This window comes from Mytilus galloprovincialis, chromosome 2, assembly GCF_965363235.1.
Source record: "Mytilus galloprovincialis chromosome 2, xbMytGall1.hap1.1, whole genome shotgun sequence".
NCBI lineage: Eukaryota > Metazoa > Mollusca > Bivalvia > Mytilida > Mytilidae > Mytilus > Mytilus galloprovincialis.
The window spans coordinates 94,508,036-94,520,174 of record NC_134839.1 but is presented as its reverse complement, the minus strand read 5'-3'; the positions used below and the strand labels follow the sequence as shown (position 1 = coordinate 94,520,174).

The following is a 12,139-nucleotide window of genomic DNA, read 5'->3' as shown; positions in this document are numbered from 1 at the left end:
TTACCATAGAGCCATTGTTCAAGATTGTTGAGTACGATGATAATTTAGGGTATTTTAGATTTGTGACAGACAAATGAACTATGCAAACAAATGTTATTACTGAAATGTGATTTTTTTTAAAGATTTGGTTAAGCCTTCAAGGTTAAGGACACGCCAAATTTTTCATCAATTTCCATCCAGTTGTCCGTGTCTCCCTCCCATAAATGTTACCACGTCCAAATTGAACGATTTTTGCACGAAACGTGAATTTTACGTTATAATATATAATTGTATTTCCCATTAACTGAACGTGTAGAATGTTGTGTCTTTAGCATTTGACACGTTCTGTGTCATGATATTATTTTGGGAGATATTTTTTTTTTAATAATTATTTAAATCAACAAGAAAATTTGACTTCCATCAAAATTTTTAAGCCATTTGCTGATCGTAAAAGCGTTTGATAAATAAAAGTATCATGCAAAAGATTAGGTATTTTTAATGCAAAAGAATTGCATTTTAAACCAAGTGACACATAAATTAACAGTTGTAGGTCACCGTACGGCCTTCAACAATGAGCAAAGCCCATACCGCATAGACAGCTCTAAAAGCATGATTCAATCATGATTTTCTTGATATGATCCAGCGATTTTCATGTGTTAATTTACATGTAAATTTATCAAAATATTACTCTAAATTTTCGGAAGAATATATATGTAGCACATGCCGAAGCTTTCGTTTTTGGATTCTAGTAACATAGATGCGTCTGCTGGTACGATTGTATATGTTGTTTACACTAAACGTCATTTCCACGCATCCGACAAACAGACGCATTTGAAATTACTCATTATATTTCAAGGACTGATGATGACTTTTTAATTTTAAATAAAATCAACAATTATAAACTACCGTTTTCATTTTAAAATCTGAGGATGAAACTAGAATTATAGATAAAGCAAACAGAGGATAAATAGTTGCTGTTGCTGCGATTGACCTGAACAAGGATTATTTTTCATTATAATCTTCTTGAAAGACACATATTTAAGATGTTGATAATATCATAGAGGATATATAAATGCATTTTGCAACAATTGACATGCTTGGGCAGTGACAAATATTTGAAATATACACTTTCATTTAGTTAAGAATATGATGTCAAAAATATATACTAGTAATCAGTCATGTTAACACGTTGTGGTTTTTTTTTAAATAAAAATTTAAACATCAAAATGCAAGCCGTTTTATAAAAAGCTGCAAAGCTTTGACGTTTGGTACAGAAGTAGGATGACACAATTGAAAAACCATTACTAAACCGAACACCGTGCGTAACGTCTCAAAGGCTTTGCACTTTTCAAAAGTTACAAAGGGGCTCACATCTAGAACGATAAGTGACTCACTGCCCAAATTACAAAGGGGCCCACATCTAGAACGATAAGAGACTCACTGCCCAAATTACAAAGGGGCCCACATCTAGAACGATAAGTGACTCACTGCCCAAATTACAAAGGGGCACAACTCTAGAACGATAAGTGACTCACTGCCCAAATTACAAAGGGGCACACATCTAGAACGATAAGTGGCTCACTGCCCAAATTACAAAGGGGCACAACTCTAGAACGATAAGTGACTCACTGCCCAAATTACAAAGGGACACACATCTTGAACGATAAGTGACTCACTGCATAAATTACAAAGGGGCCCACATCTAGAACGATAAGTGACTCACTGCCCAAATTACAAAGGGGCACACATCTCGAACGATAAGTGACTCACTGCCCAAATTACAAAGGGGCACACATCTAGAACGATAAGTGACTCACTGCCCAAGTTCGGACTATGACTGATTGTTTTGGGTACAATTTTCCCCCGAATAATATTGCATTGGTGTGAGGGTAATGGCTACAGGACACCAAATTGAAAAAAAAAAAAAAACGTTATTAATTTCATAATTAAAAAAGAATTGCAGCTCAAACTGCAGCTTGTAGGAATGCAAACAACTTATTCTAGACGTGATATTGGTTAAGAACTGCATGCTTAATGAATGTGCAAGAGCATTTTTAGAATGTTCAGCTCTGTAAAAGCAGTATATTTCAACAAATTGATCAAATAGTTTGTCAAGAGCTGGTTTAGTTTTTTACTTTAAATGTAGCCTCAACAATGGCGAGAGAGAAAAAAAAATCATTATAAAGCCACTTCCTTACAACAGTGAATGGCAAAGTCCTCGCATAAGAGGAGAAAAGTAAGAAATGTGTTATCATGTTAGAGAAGTGAATTCTCTTCGAAACAAATCCAGTACAAAATCATATAGGTTTATTTAGCATTCAAAGTTTTAGCATCGCCAAGATGGACTAAACCATTTTTCATTATGTGTGTGCTGAGAGGACATACATACACATTTTATAATTTCATTATGTGTGTGCTGAGAGGACATACATACACATTTTATAATGAATTTTAATCTGTTATTTTATTCATAATTACATCGTCAATTAATTCGGATAAAAATTTAATAAGCTTATCATAAAAATAGAATCAATTTAAATGTCCGTTCTCATGAGCCTGTTCAGCAATATACATTTCTCCGTTCCATTTCGGCTCCCAAGCTTCGTTGTCATCTTCTTTCTGATTTTGGTCGCTTTCTTCATTGTCAGAAGAGTTGCCTGCTAAATTTTCGAATATATTATTATATTCGCGTCCAAACTTTCCGTTAATAACATTCGGGTATGTGTCACCATCTATGACGCGGTGTGGTTCTGTAATTACACTATTGTCTCTAATGGCTAGGGTATCTTTTAAAAGTGCTTCTGCTGTCAATCGTACTTTCTCCATTTCTGTGTCATTACCAAAATGTCCAATATTGGGTAATTCAATTCTTCCGCCGCGGTCAATCGAGTGTTCTTTCATGTGATGAATTAACTGAGAGCTGTATTCGTATTCCTTGTCACATCTTCGACATTTAAATGACGTGCCCTCCTCGTGTTCTTCGTCATGAGTACGTGCATGTTTCCACAGTTGAGAATTATCACTGAAATCTTTACCACATAAAGGACATAAATAAGGGCGTTCCCCAGTATGAACGCGTTCGTGCTTCTTCCGGTCATGCGACTGTGCAAAACCTTTTCCACAAACTCCACATTTGTATGGTTTATCACCTAGCAGAGTAAATAGATATGAAAGGTAAATAATGTTACGTTGTTCTCTTTTTATATATTCTATATGTTTCATTTGTTATATATAACTATTAGTATGAAATGCAAATAAGCAGAATATTTCGAGATTTTATTGAAATACAGGTCCCATATATCCATGATATCCAGAGGGAGCAATACCTTTTTATGTTAACCTGTTTTGGCCCTTTTCAAGGTGTCGTTAACTGTTATCTGAGACAAATTAAAGCTGTTTAACTGTTTTTAACCCAATTTGTAAACTGTTATCAGCATTTTTGCAATTTTGTTAACTTTTTTTGCCATTATCGAGGTGACTGGTGTTGTTAACATGTTAACCCCCCCCCCCCCCCCTTCTATCCAAGCTTTTGTTGAATATTTAGCAGATTTCAGATGAAACTAACAATAGCTTCACCTAAAACGCATTGTCAAATGTCGCCGATACAGACAGATTGTTTTTACTTCATAACATTTCGGATTAACGCAGTGTGGTCAATCGTGTGAACATATAAAATTAAGAAATCATTTTTTTAAGATAATTTTTTTTATTGTTTGTTGCTAAAACATGTTTTAATAATTTTCAAGTTATTTTTTTCACTTTTAAAATTTTGTGTTGATTTAACGGTAGCTGCAATGCCTAATAGCTATACGGGTCGGCACTATATTCTGTAAATAAGATATTTGTTCCTTATTATACATAAATAAAGCACGAAATATTTCAACTTAGATTGATCAGCATTATTATTTTTTTTTGGTGTGAATTCTCTTTTACGTTTGCTTTTTGTCATTGTAACATTCAATCAAATCAATTAACAGAAGAGAAAACTACTTAAATAATTCGTCTCTATCTCTATAGTGCTTAATAGTTTTCATAGGACATTCCCTCCTCCCGTGTCCTTGCCCATGATTGTATATATATACCTGTGTGTATCCTGATATGTGTTTTTAAGTGACTGCTTTGGTTGAAACCTTTACCACATTCTTTACAGCAATAAGGTTTCTCTCCACTGTGTATCCTGGCATGTGTATATAGTCTATCTTTTCTTGTGAATCCCTTACCGCATTCCTCACACTTATAAGGTGTCTCCCCTGTATGAGATCGAATGTGTCGTTCTAATAAATACTTTTTAACAAAAGTTTTGTCACAAAGTGGACAATATTTTGTTTTGTCAGCAGAGGCTACCTTGTCTTCCTTGTATTTCTGTCTGGTTAACTCCTTGTCAAATTCGCCATTATTGTACAGAATGTGTCCGGAATGTATTCGGAGATGGCGCTGTAAATGACCACTCTGGTTAAATTCTTTATCACAAATAAAACATTGATACGGTCTATATGTTGTGTGCGTCCGTTCATGTCTGCGTTTATCTCCGCTCTGGCTAAATTCCTTTCCACATATGACACATTGGAATGGTTTTTCTCCGGTATGAATGCGCATGTGTCGATTTAGGTGGCCAATCTGACTAAACATTCGGTGGCATATATCGCATCCAAATGGTTTAGCGTAGCCCTTCTTTGTATATTCCTCTTTTTCCTCCTCAACCCCCAGGTCATCTACGCTGTCAGACACTGTTTGTTGATCAACAGGCAGCTGTATAGCTTTCTTTTTACGAGGTTTGATCTTTGGTGGCCCATGAGTTACGAATATTTCAATATTTCGGCTAAAATAGTCATATTTATCATCAAGAGATTTTTCAGGACAAACACTTTCATTGTCTTTTTGATACTCTTCGCTTACTTTAGTTTCTAAAGGATCTGATTTCATGTCACACATGTAACTTTTAATATTTTGTTCAGTGTTATCAGTAGGACAATTGTGGTCAAGATTATCAGATGGTAATTGCTCGCTGTTTTGCTGGGTACCAATAAAGTTGTCACTAGAAGACATGCTAATAAACTGATTTGGCTTGGTTGACGAATTAATATCTACAGGAGAGTAAAAAGAAGCTTTTCCGTATTTATCAAACAACAGTTTGTCCCTCCTTAAACTTTTCTCGTATATTTCTTTAATTATCTTGCTCATGTCGCATGTTTCTTGAGCCTTGTGACTATTATTGACATGATCAGCTGAGTCCTTTTCACGCGTTTCTATTGGCGATTCCCTTATGATGCCACCTCCATGTGTAGCTGAACTTGAGGAACAATTTATATTCGAGATACTATGTTGTTTCTTATTAGCTGCTAGTTTTAGTGCAAGCTTGTCAATGGACGATAACATTGATGTTACATCTTGTGATACTTTGGTCGACTCTACCTCTAGTGGATTTCTCAAAGCATCCTGCTTTCCTTTCTCATTAACCTCTTTGTATTGATTAAAAACCTCTTTCATTCTGTTCGTTTTGTCCATGGTTGTTGATGCTTTGTCATTATTCTGATCAGTTTTAAAATGATAGAGAGGTATGGCGTTCTCTTGTATAAACATTTGATGATGGTTATCATCGGATTCAGATCGTCTGTCTGTACTTTTTAAGTCTACTTCCATCACCACTGGAAAATAGCTGTAAAATAAAGTGAATATATAGTTCTTTGTATTTTAATAAATTGACATTGCATTTGTTAACCATAAATATCGTTATGCGGATAGCCGTTATACAAGAAAACAATTTTTGAAGAATATGGGTATCGGTGTAGTTGATCTTCATCTGGTATTTACTATGAATAAATGAATTGATTGATAGATGTTTAACTTTTGTGTTCAGTGATAAGTATTACATCCGTAACAGGACTAAATAATGTTAATGTAATATGAATATGAACCCAACTGATTGTACTAAACCAACACGCTGCCTTGTATTAGACCGACATGCTGAACAAAAAATAAACGCGCAAGGTAAAGAAGTTAAAATAGTATGCAGTAAGAAATTCAACCTTCCCGGAGCCGATCAGCCTTTTTTCAATACTATATTTCGCGTTCTAAAATACAGGAGAAGCAGTCTTAACGTTTCACCAATTTTTTCCATACCCGATTAGAGCACGTTAGTTACAAAAATAAATTAATGATTTTGATTGATAATGAAACATATATTCTATACGCCAGTCAACACTTCAGTTCAGGGTGTGTCTTTGAGTTCAGTCAGATATATATGTTTGCAAAAAAACAAGGTTGGAAAAGAATTTCGTGGTTTATTGGAATTAAAACATAGTATCCGATAAATACGTTGAAAGCAAATCCACTTTACTCTGAGAGCTTGACTGTACGGGATACTTTTTGTACAGTGTTTGGGGAGAAAGGTACTGTTTATCTGTGGGTTTACAGTAGAGGGTTGTTGATATGACACCGTCCTTTATAGATGTGGTTGTGTTTAAGAAAGATATTTTAGAGTCGGACATTTCATACGTAAATTTAATTGAATGATGGGCGTTGTTTGCATGTCTAATGAAATCATCCAGTTTTTGTTGGGATTCAATCCCAACGCCAAGAAACAATCTATTTACGCCAAGAAGTAATCTATACAACAGTTCTTTTAGTCTGATAGATCTTTTACGCCAAGAAGCAATTAATCAAGTAAACTATTTAAATAAACTACGTGATAATTGGCACTGCCGATCTCGTGAACAATTGTCTGATCCTGAACTTGACGAAATTCAAGTACGTCTTGGTGATATCAACCGTATTGAATCGCATAAGCTCCACGTCAAACAGATTAACAAATTTAAACGTGATGGTGTGCAAATTAACCTTCCTTTAATCAGACCCTCTAAAAAACACGTCTGACTCGGAGGAAGAAATCAGAATTTCGCATTTTAAAAAGAAGAGTTCATGGATTCCAAAACCTAGTAAATCTGCTACACTGGAAGATGTTATCGACAAAATCAAATCGGATGTTGTTCATCTAGCTAGCAACAAGTACTCGTCATTTTATAACACCTCTCCTGACGAGAAAAAAGCCATACAATCGCTGAGAAACCGAGATGATATTGTGACAAAACCAGCAGACAAGGGCAGTGCCGTTGTGATCAGGGACAAAGCTAACTACATCGCGGAAGCAGTGCGTCAGCTCGCTGATGAGAGATTTTATAAGAAGCTAGACTATGACCCTACTTCCGAGTTTAGTTCCAAAATTATCACTGCGTTACAAACCATATACAATGACGGTCACACAGATGAGGATACAATTGGTCATTTAAAACCAGAGAATGCCAAGCCTGGTCGATTGTATCTTCTTCCCAAAATACACAAGGTTAACAACCCTGGTAGACCCATTGTATCCGCAAACGGCCATCCGACTGAGAAAATCTCGGAATTCGTCGATTTTCATTTAAGATCTCAAGTAGAAAATCTTCCTTCCCACATTCAAGACACTACAGATTATCTTCGTAAAATGGAATCCATGAACCCTCTTCCTCCGGAAACCCTCCTTGTCACTTTAGATGTCACCTCATTGTATACCAACATACCTCATGATGACGGCATACAATCTTGTAGGGAAATTTGGGACTCGCGCAACATTTTAGAACCACCTACAAATGTTTAGCCCAGCTGCTGACTCTGGTCCTGAAATGCAACAATTTCACCTTTAATGGTGATCATTACCTTCAAATAAACGGGACAGCGATGGGGACAAAAATGGCACCGTCTTACGCCAATATTTTCATGGGCAAATTAGAAAAAAAAATTATTGAAGCATCTTTATCCAAACCTCTGTCTTGGTTCTGTTTCATTGATGATGTTGACATGAAATGGATTGAATCCCAACAAAAACTGGATGATTTCATCAGACATGCAAACAACGCCCATCATTCAATTAAATTTACGTATGAAATGTCCGACTCTAAAATATCTTTCTTAGACACAAACACATCTATAAAGGACGGTGTCATATCAACAGACCTCTACTGTAAAACAACATATAAACATCAGTACCTTTCTCCCCAAAGCTGTCACCCCAAACACTGTACAAAAAGTATCCCGTAAAGTCAAGCTCTCAGAGTAAAGCGGATTTGGCGAGACAGAGCAACCATTCAACAAACGCATAAATGGTCATCGAAGTGACTACACTTGCAAGCCCGACCTACCCGTAAGTCGTCATTTGAGATCACCTGGGCACGCCCAAGCTGATCTCAAAAACCTTACCATCACAATCATAGACCACAACGAGGGTTGGTCGAACTGGGTCGCCAGAGTCGCTCGGGAAATATTTTTGGATAAGAAAGTTGAGGACAGTTTCCCCATATAGAGGGCATAAATGAAAAAAACATAGAATGAGTCACTCATTTTCCTGTCATCACATGTTTCCAGTAACTCCGGCTTCCGTACTGACTTTACAGTTTGAAGATTGTTTTAAAATACCAGTTTAAATTACAGGGCTCCATTCATTTGGGATGGATGTATAAGTACGTAGCCACGTTCAATTATTTTACCTTATTAGATAAAACTTATTTTTCTAACCATTATTAAACTGCTATTCGTTTTGGGAGGCTTAAACATGTAGTTTCTGTTGCAATTTTTTTTTGTTTGAGGACTGCCCTCCATGCAATTATAACATCTAAACTGTTACAACCTTTTGCAATTTAGAGTTGTGCCATTTCACATCGCAAGTAACTATTTTTATTTGGCATATCTTTGTAATCTGTGCGCCGTGTTTGGAAATTTTAAAATTGTACCAGCGTCTGTGGTGTCCGCTTAAATTGTATATACTTTCAAGGTTTTGATAGTGTCTCAATTTGAATATATTCACATGATTCATTTGACATCGTGCTATTACCGAAGAAGGAAATCTGTTATCCGAAATATCTAATATTTGTTCATTTTATAGTTATTTAATGGTGATGTTGTACCCTTTTTGACTTGTTATATATTATATTTTGTAGTGTACAGAATCATATTACATGATCCATCGCTATTTATTCAGTCATTTTATATATATATGGATGTGAACCCATTTGTCGCTGTGGGTCGACGATTTAACTTATTTTTAGAGAGAAGTTCACCCGTTTTAGATACAATGAATTGATAGCTCCCGCAGACATGTACCTGTATGTTCCCTCAGAAATTAAACGGTCATTAATGAATATTACAGAGATGCGTGTATCTAATTACTTCATAGTAAAGTTATGTAAGTCGACAACATAGGACGTGTAATTTTAAATTTTTTGGTTCATCCTCGAGGGTGTCAACTTTCATAAAATATAACACCTATAGGATCCTATTAGAAAAATGTTGGAATAGATTAACGTTCACGGATAATGATAGTTCTCTTGTCATGTTCCCGACACACAACAGGATTTTGGCTAGGCTTCCTTTTGATCCCCTCATTAATTTGGTGGTCATGAAAAAAGGGGGGTGTCAAAATAACTCTTAGTTTCTTTTTCTTTATTTTACTTTATTGTATTACTTTTTATATTCGAACAGATGTACACCACTGAGTATATAAACATGATCAAACTGGTGTGTTTTTCCCCCTTTCTTGTTTTAGTATTTAGTGCACATATCATGCATATCGTGTTTGACCTGTTGGTAAACACATTAATAGTACTAAAGTGATGGCGTTCAATGAATAAATTTATTTTTCACCTTTTGTATATAAATACATATTTTCGTGTGATTATACATAAATCACATCTATGGTTTATGCATAACTAATAATTATTGTTAAATTTTGGTAACAATCCTGTAATATTGGATTTTAAACCAATAAAACATCCGTTTATCTTTCATCTTTACTTTTATCCTAGTATCATAGATATCATCATAAATATAATAGCTATCATATACTCCTGACACAATAATAATTAGCCCCTGGTATGTCATGTATGTGTATAGAAACGACAATCTTATCTTCACGAACGCGATGTTAAAGTTTAATAATTTACATATATCCTGCTCTTAAACAAACACTCCATTATGCAAAAACGATATAATTATGATTAATGATAAAACAACAGTGAATGTAGTTTTTGAATTCAAAATAAAGTTGATATAAAAGTCTTAACATTTACAAACCTGATAAATTAGTTTAATTATTGTCCTTTTCAGTTCACTTCCTTCAGAGATAAGGATATTGATCGACTGATCCTGCTCGACGTGTGTAGTACACACTTGACTTTATGTGTGTATGGACAAAGAAACTTTATTTATAGTGCGTCATATCCTGCTCTTAGTAATGCACACATTATGCTATTTCCCACGTGACTTGGTTTGTCCTAATTGGATATTTACACTGCAAATTAGTGATTGTTTAGATTGTCTCGAGGATTGACTGTATTGAATACTGATTTAATAAACCAATTACGTTTAAAAAGAATCATTTCATACTTTTCTTTCTAGCTAAATTAAATAAATGATATAAATAATGTACATTACATGTTAAATATTTTTGATAACATGTATGTATTAAAAATGTATGTAAAAATGTATGTAAAATTAGTATGGCGTTCATTATCACTGGACTAGTATATATTTGTTTAGGGGCCAGCTGAAGGACGCCTCCGGGTGCGGGAATTTCTCGCTACATTGAAGACCTGTTGGTGACCCTCTGCTGTTGTTTTTTATTTGGTCGGGTTGTTGTCTCTTTGACACATTCCCCATTTCCATTCTCAATTTTATGTATATATACTCAAAATATCAAAATTAAATTTCCCCCCTTTTTTTGCTTTCCAAATCGATTGCTTATTATAATCTGTTTGAATGAACGTTTGCTTAGCTCTAAATATTGCCCATTTAAGAAAGACCACATCTTCTTTTATATCAATCTTACTCATTCTCCCATGACAACAATGGACTGCATAAAAAGTAATTCAAAAGTAAATCAGAAATGGTCGAGAAACTATGTTGAAACGTGAGAAGGTCCATGCAACCTATGTATACTGGGTTTTTTAACGAATAATCCATAGGCGGATCCAGGGGGGGGGGGGGGCTGGGTGGCCCGCCCCCCTTTTCGTGGGAAGAATTTGGTTGATTATATAGGGAATCATTGAAGCATGACTGGAGCGGCCCCCCCCCCCCCCCCTTTTAGGAAAAGTTCTGGATCCGCCACTGACAGAGTTATCCTACTTTATTTGGCCCCTTTCAACAAATCGTCCTTAAAAAGTGTCCCGATTTTTGATACACCAACGCGTTTCAATGAAATCAGTGGAAGGAGGCAAATGTCCCTCGATGCGAAGTCAAATGGTTTTATTGTATGTTTTAAAATGATGTATCGGCTGACTATAATATGTTCGAATACCTCTTTATAAAGTTACTCTTGATTTACTCAAATGGACAAATGTCAGATATCCAAGCATACTTACATGTACCTGGTACAGGGAGCACCTTAATCACAATGGCGGTCTCCCCAGGTCGAGGCCTTTCCATTGCACTCCGGTTAGGCTGAAGCCTGCGATTGCCCCAAATGTGGGCAACTCGGGTACGCAATTGTTTAGTGTGGGGGACTGCGTTCGCGCTATCCCCTGTTATTTAATCAAATGAAAAGTTCCCTATAAATACAAAACTTGATACTGTTGTGTTAAACTTTATCTGTAGTACGCTGAGACTGTTCAGGAGTTGCGTAAATTGTAATCGCCAACCGGTTTTCCATCCTTTTGTTTCATTTCATTGTTTTTCTTCAATTTGAGTAGACGATAACAAGAAGCAAATCAATATCTCAGTCAGACAACTTGGTTTCTACACTCCATATAAGTAACTAATTTTTTTGTTGTTTTTTTTTTAAATTATTATCTCGTAATCCGTAAATTTCAAGTTTTGCCTCTCCGTTTAAGTCACATAAAAAAAAAAGTCCGCTTATTTCAAGTAAAAACTATAAACTGAGTTTGGAAGCTTATTCATTTTGCTTTACGATGAAAACTAGTTTTTAGTTGGCAAAATATTGTTTCTATTTGAAATAAAATATGAAATTCAACTATACCGGTTAATTATCATAAGAGGAAAGTACGTGCATTTTATGAAAAGTAATGCCGTATTTTGTTTTCCTTAATTGCTATACTGAAAAGCGGAAACTGCATGTGCAGCACGGACGGATTCAAGAAATAATCTCGCGACCTTTGTCGCCCTCCTTTATCAATTT

The 12,139-nt window shown here is 35.4% G+C and overlaps 1 protein-coding gene and 1 non-coding gene across 2 annotated transcripts; one reads left to right on the top strand and one right to left on the bottom strand.

Moving 5' to 3' along the window:
• Positions 1-2,269: 2,269 nt before the first annotated feature.
• Positions 2,270-10,234, bottom strand: LOC143064942 (uncharacterized). Its single transcript, XM_076238168.1, has 3 exons — positions 10,081-10,234; positions 4,062-5,635; positions 2,270-3,128 (listed from the first exon to the last, which is right to left on the bottom strand). Exons 2-3 carry the CDS (start codon positions 5,617-5,619, stop codon positions 2,509-2,511), a joined length of 2,178 nt encoding a protein of 725 aa, XP_076094283.1. The 5' UTR covers positions 5,620-5,635; positions 10,081-10,234; the 3' UTR covers positions 2,270-2,508.
• Positions 10,235-11,364: 1,130 nt separating this feature from the next.
• Positions 11,365-11,528, top strand: LOC143065539 (U1 spliceosomal RNA). Its single transcript, XR_012975503.1, has one exon. It is a non-coding gene; the product is annotated as a U1 spliceosomal RNA (small nuclear RNA).
• The last annotated feature ends 611 nt before the right edge of the window (positions 11,529-12,139 follow it).

Excerpts from the sequence above, each read along its gene's own strand:
- LOC143064942 (XM_076238168.1), bottom strand. The coding sequence starts at position 5,619 with ATGGAAGTAGACTTAAAAAGTACAGACAGACGATCTGAATCCGATGAT. Across the intron at positions 3,129-4,061 it reads ACATATCAGGATACACACAG|GTGATAAACCATACAAATGT; the intron begins GTATATATATAC and ends TTACTCTGCTAG.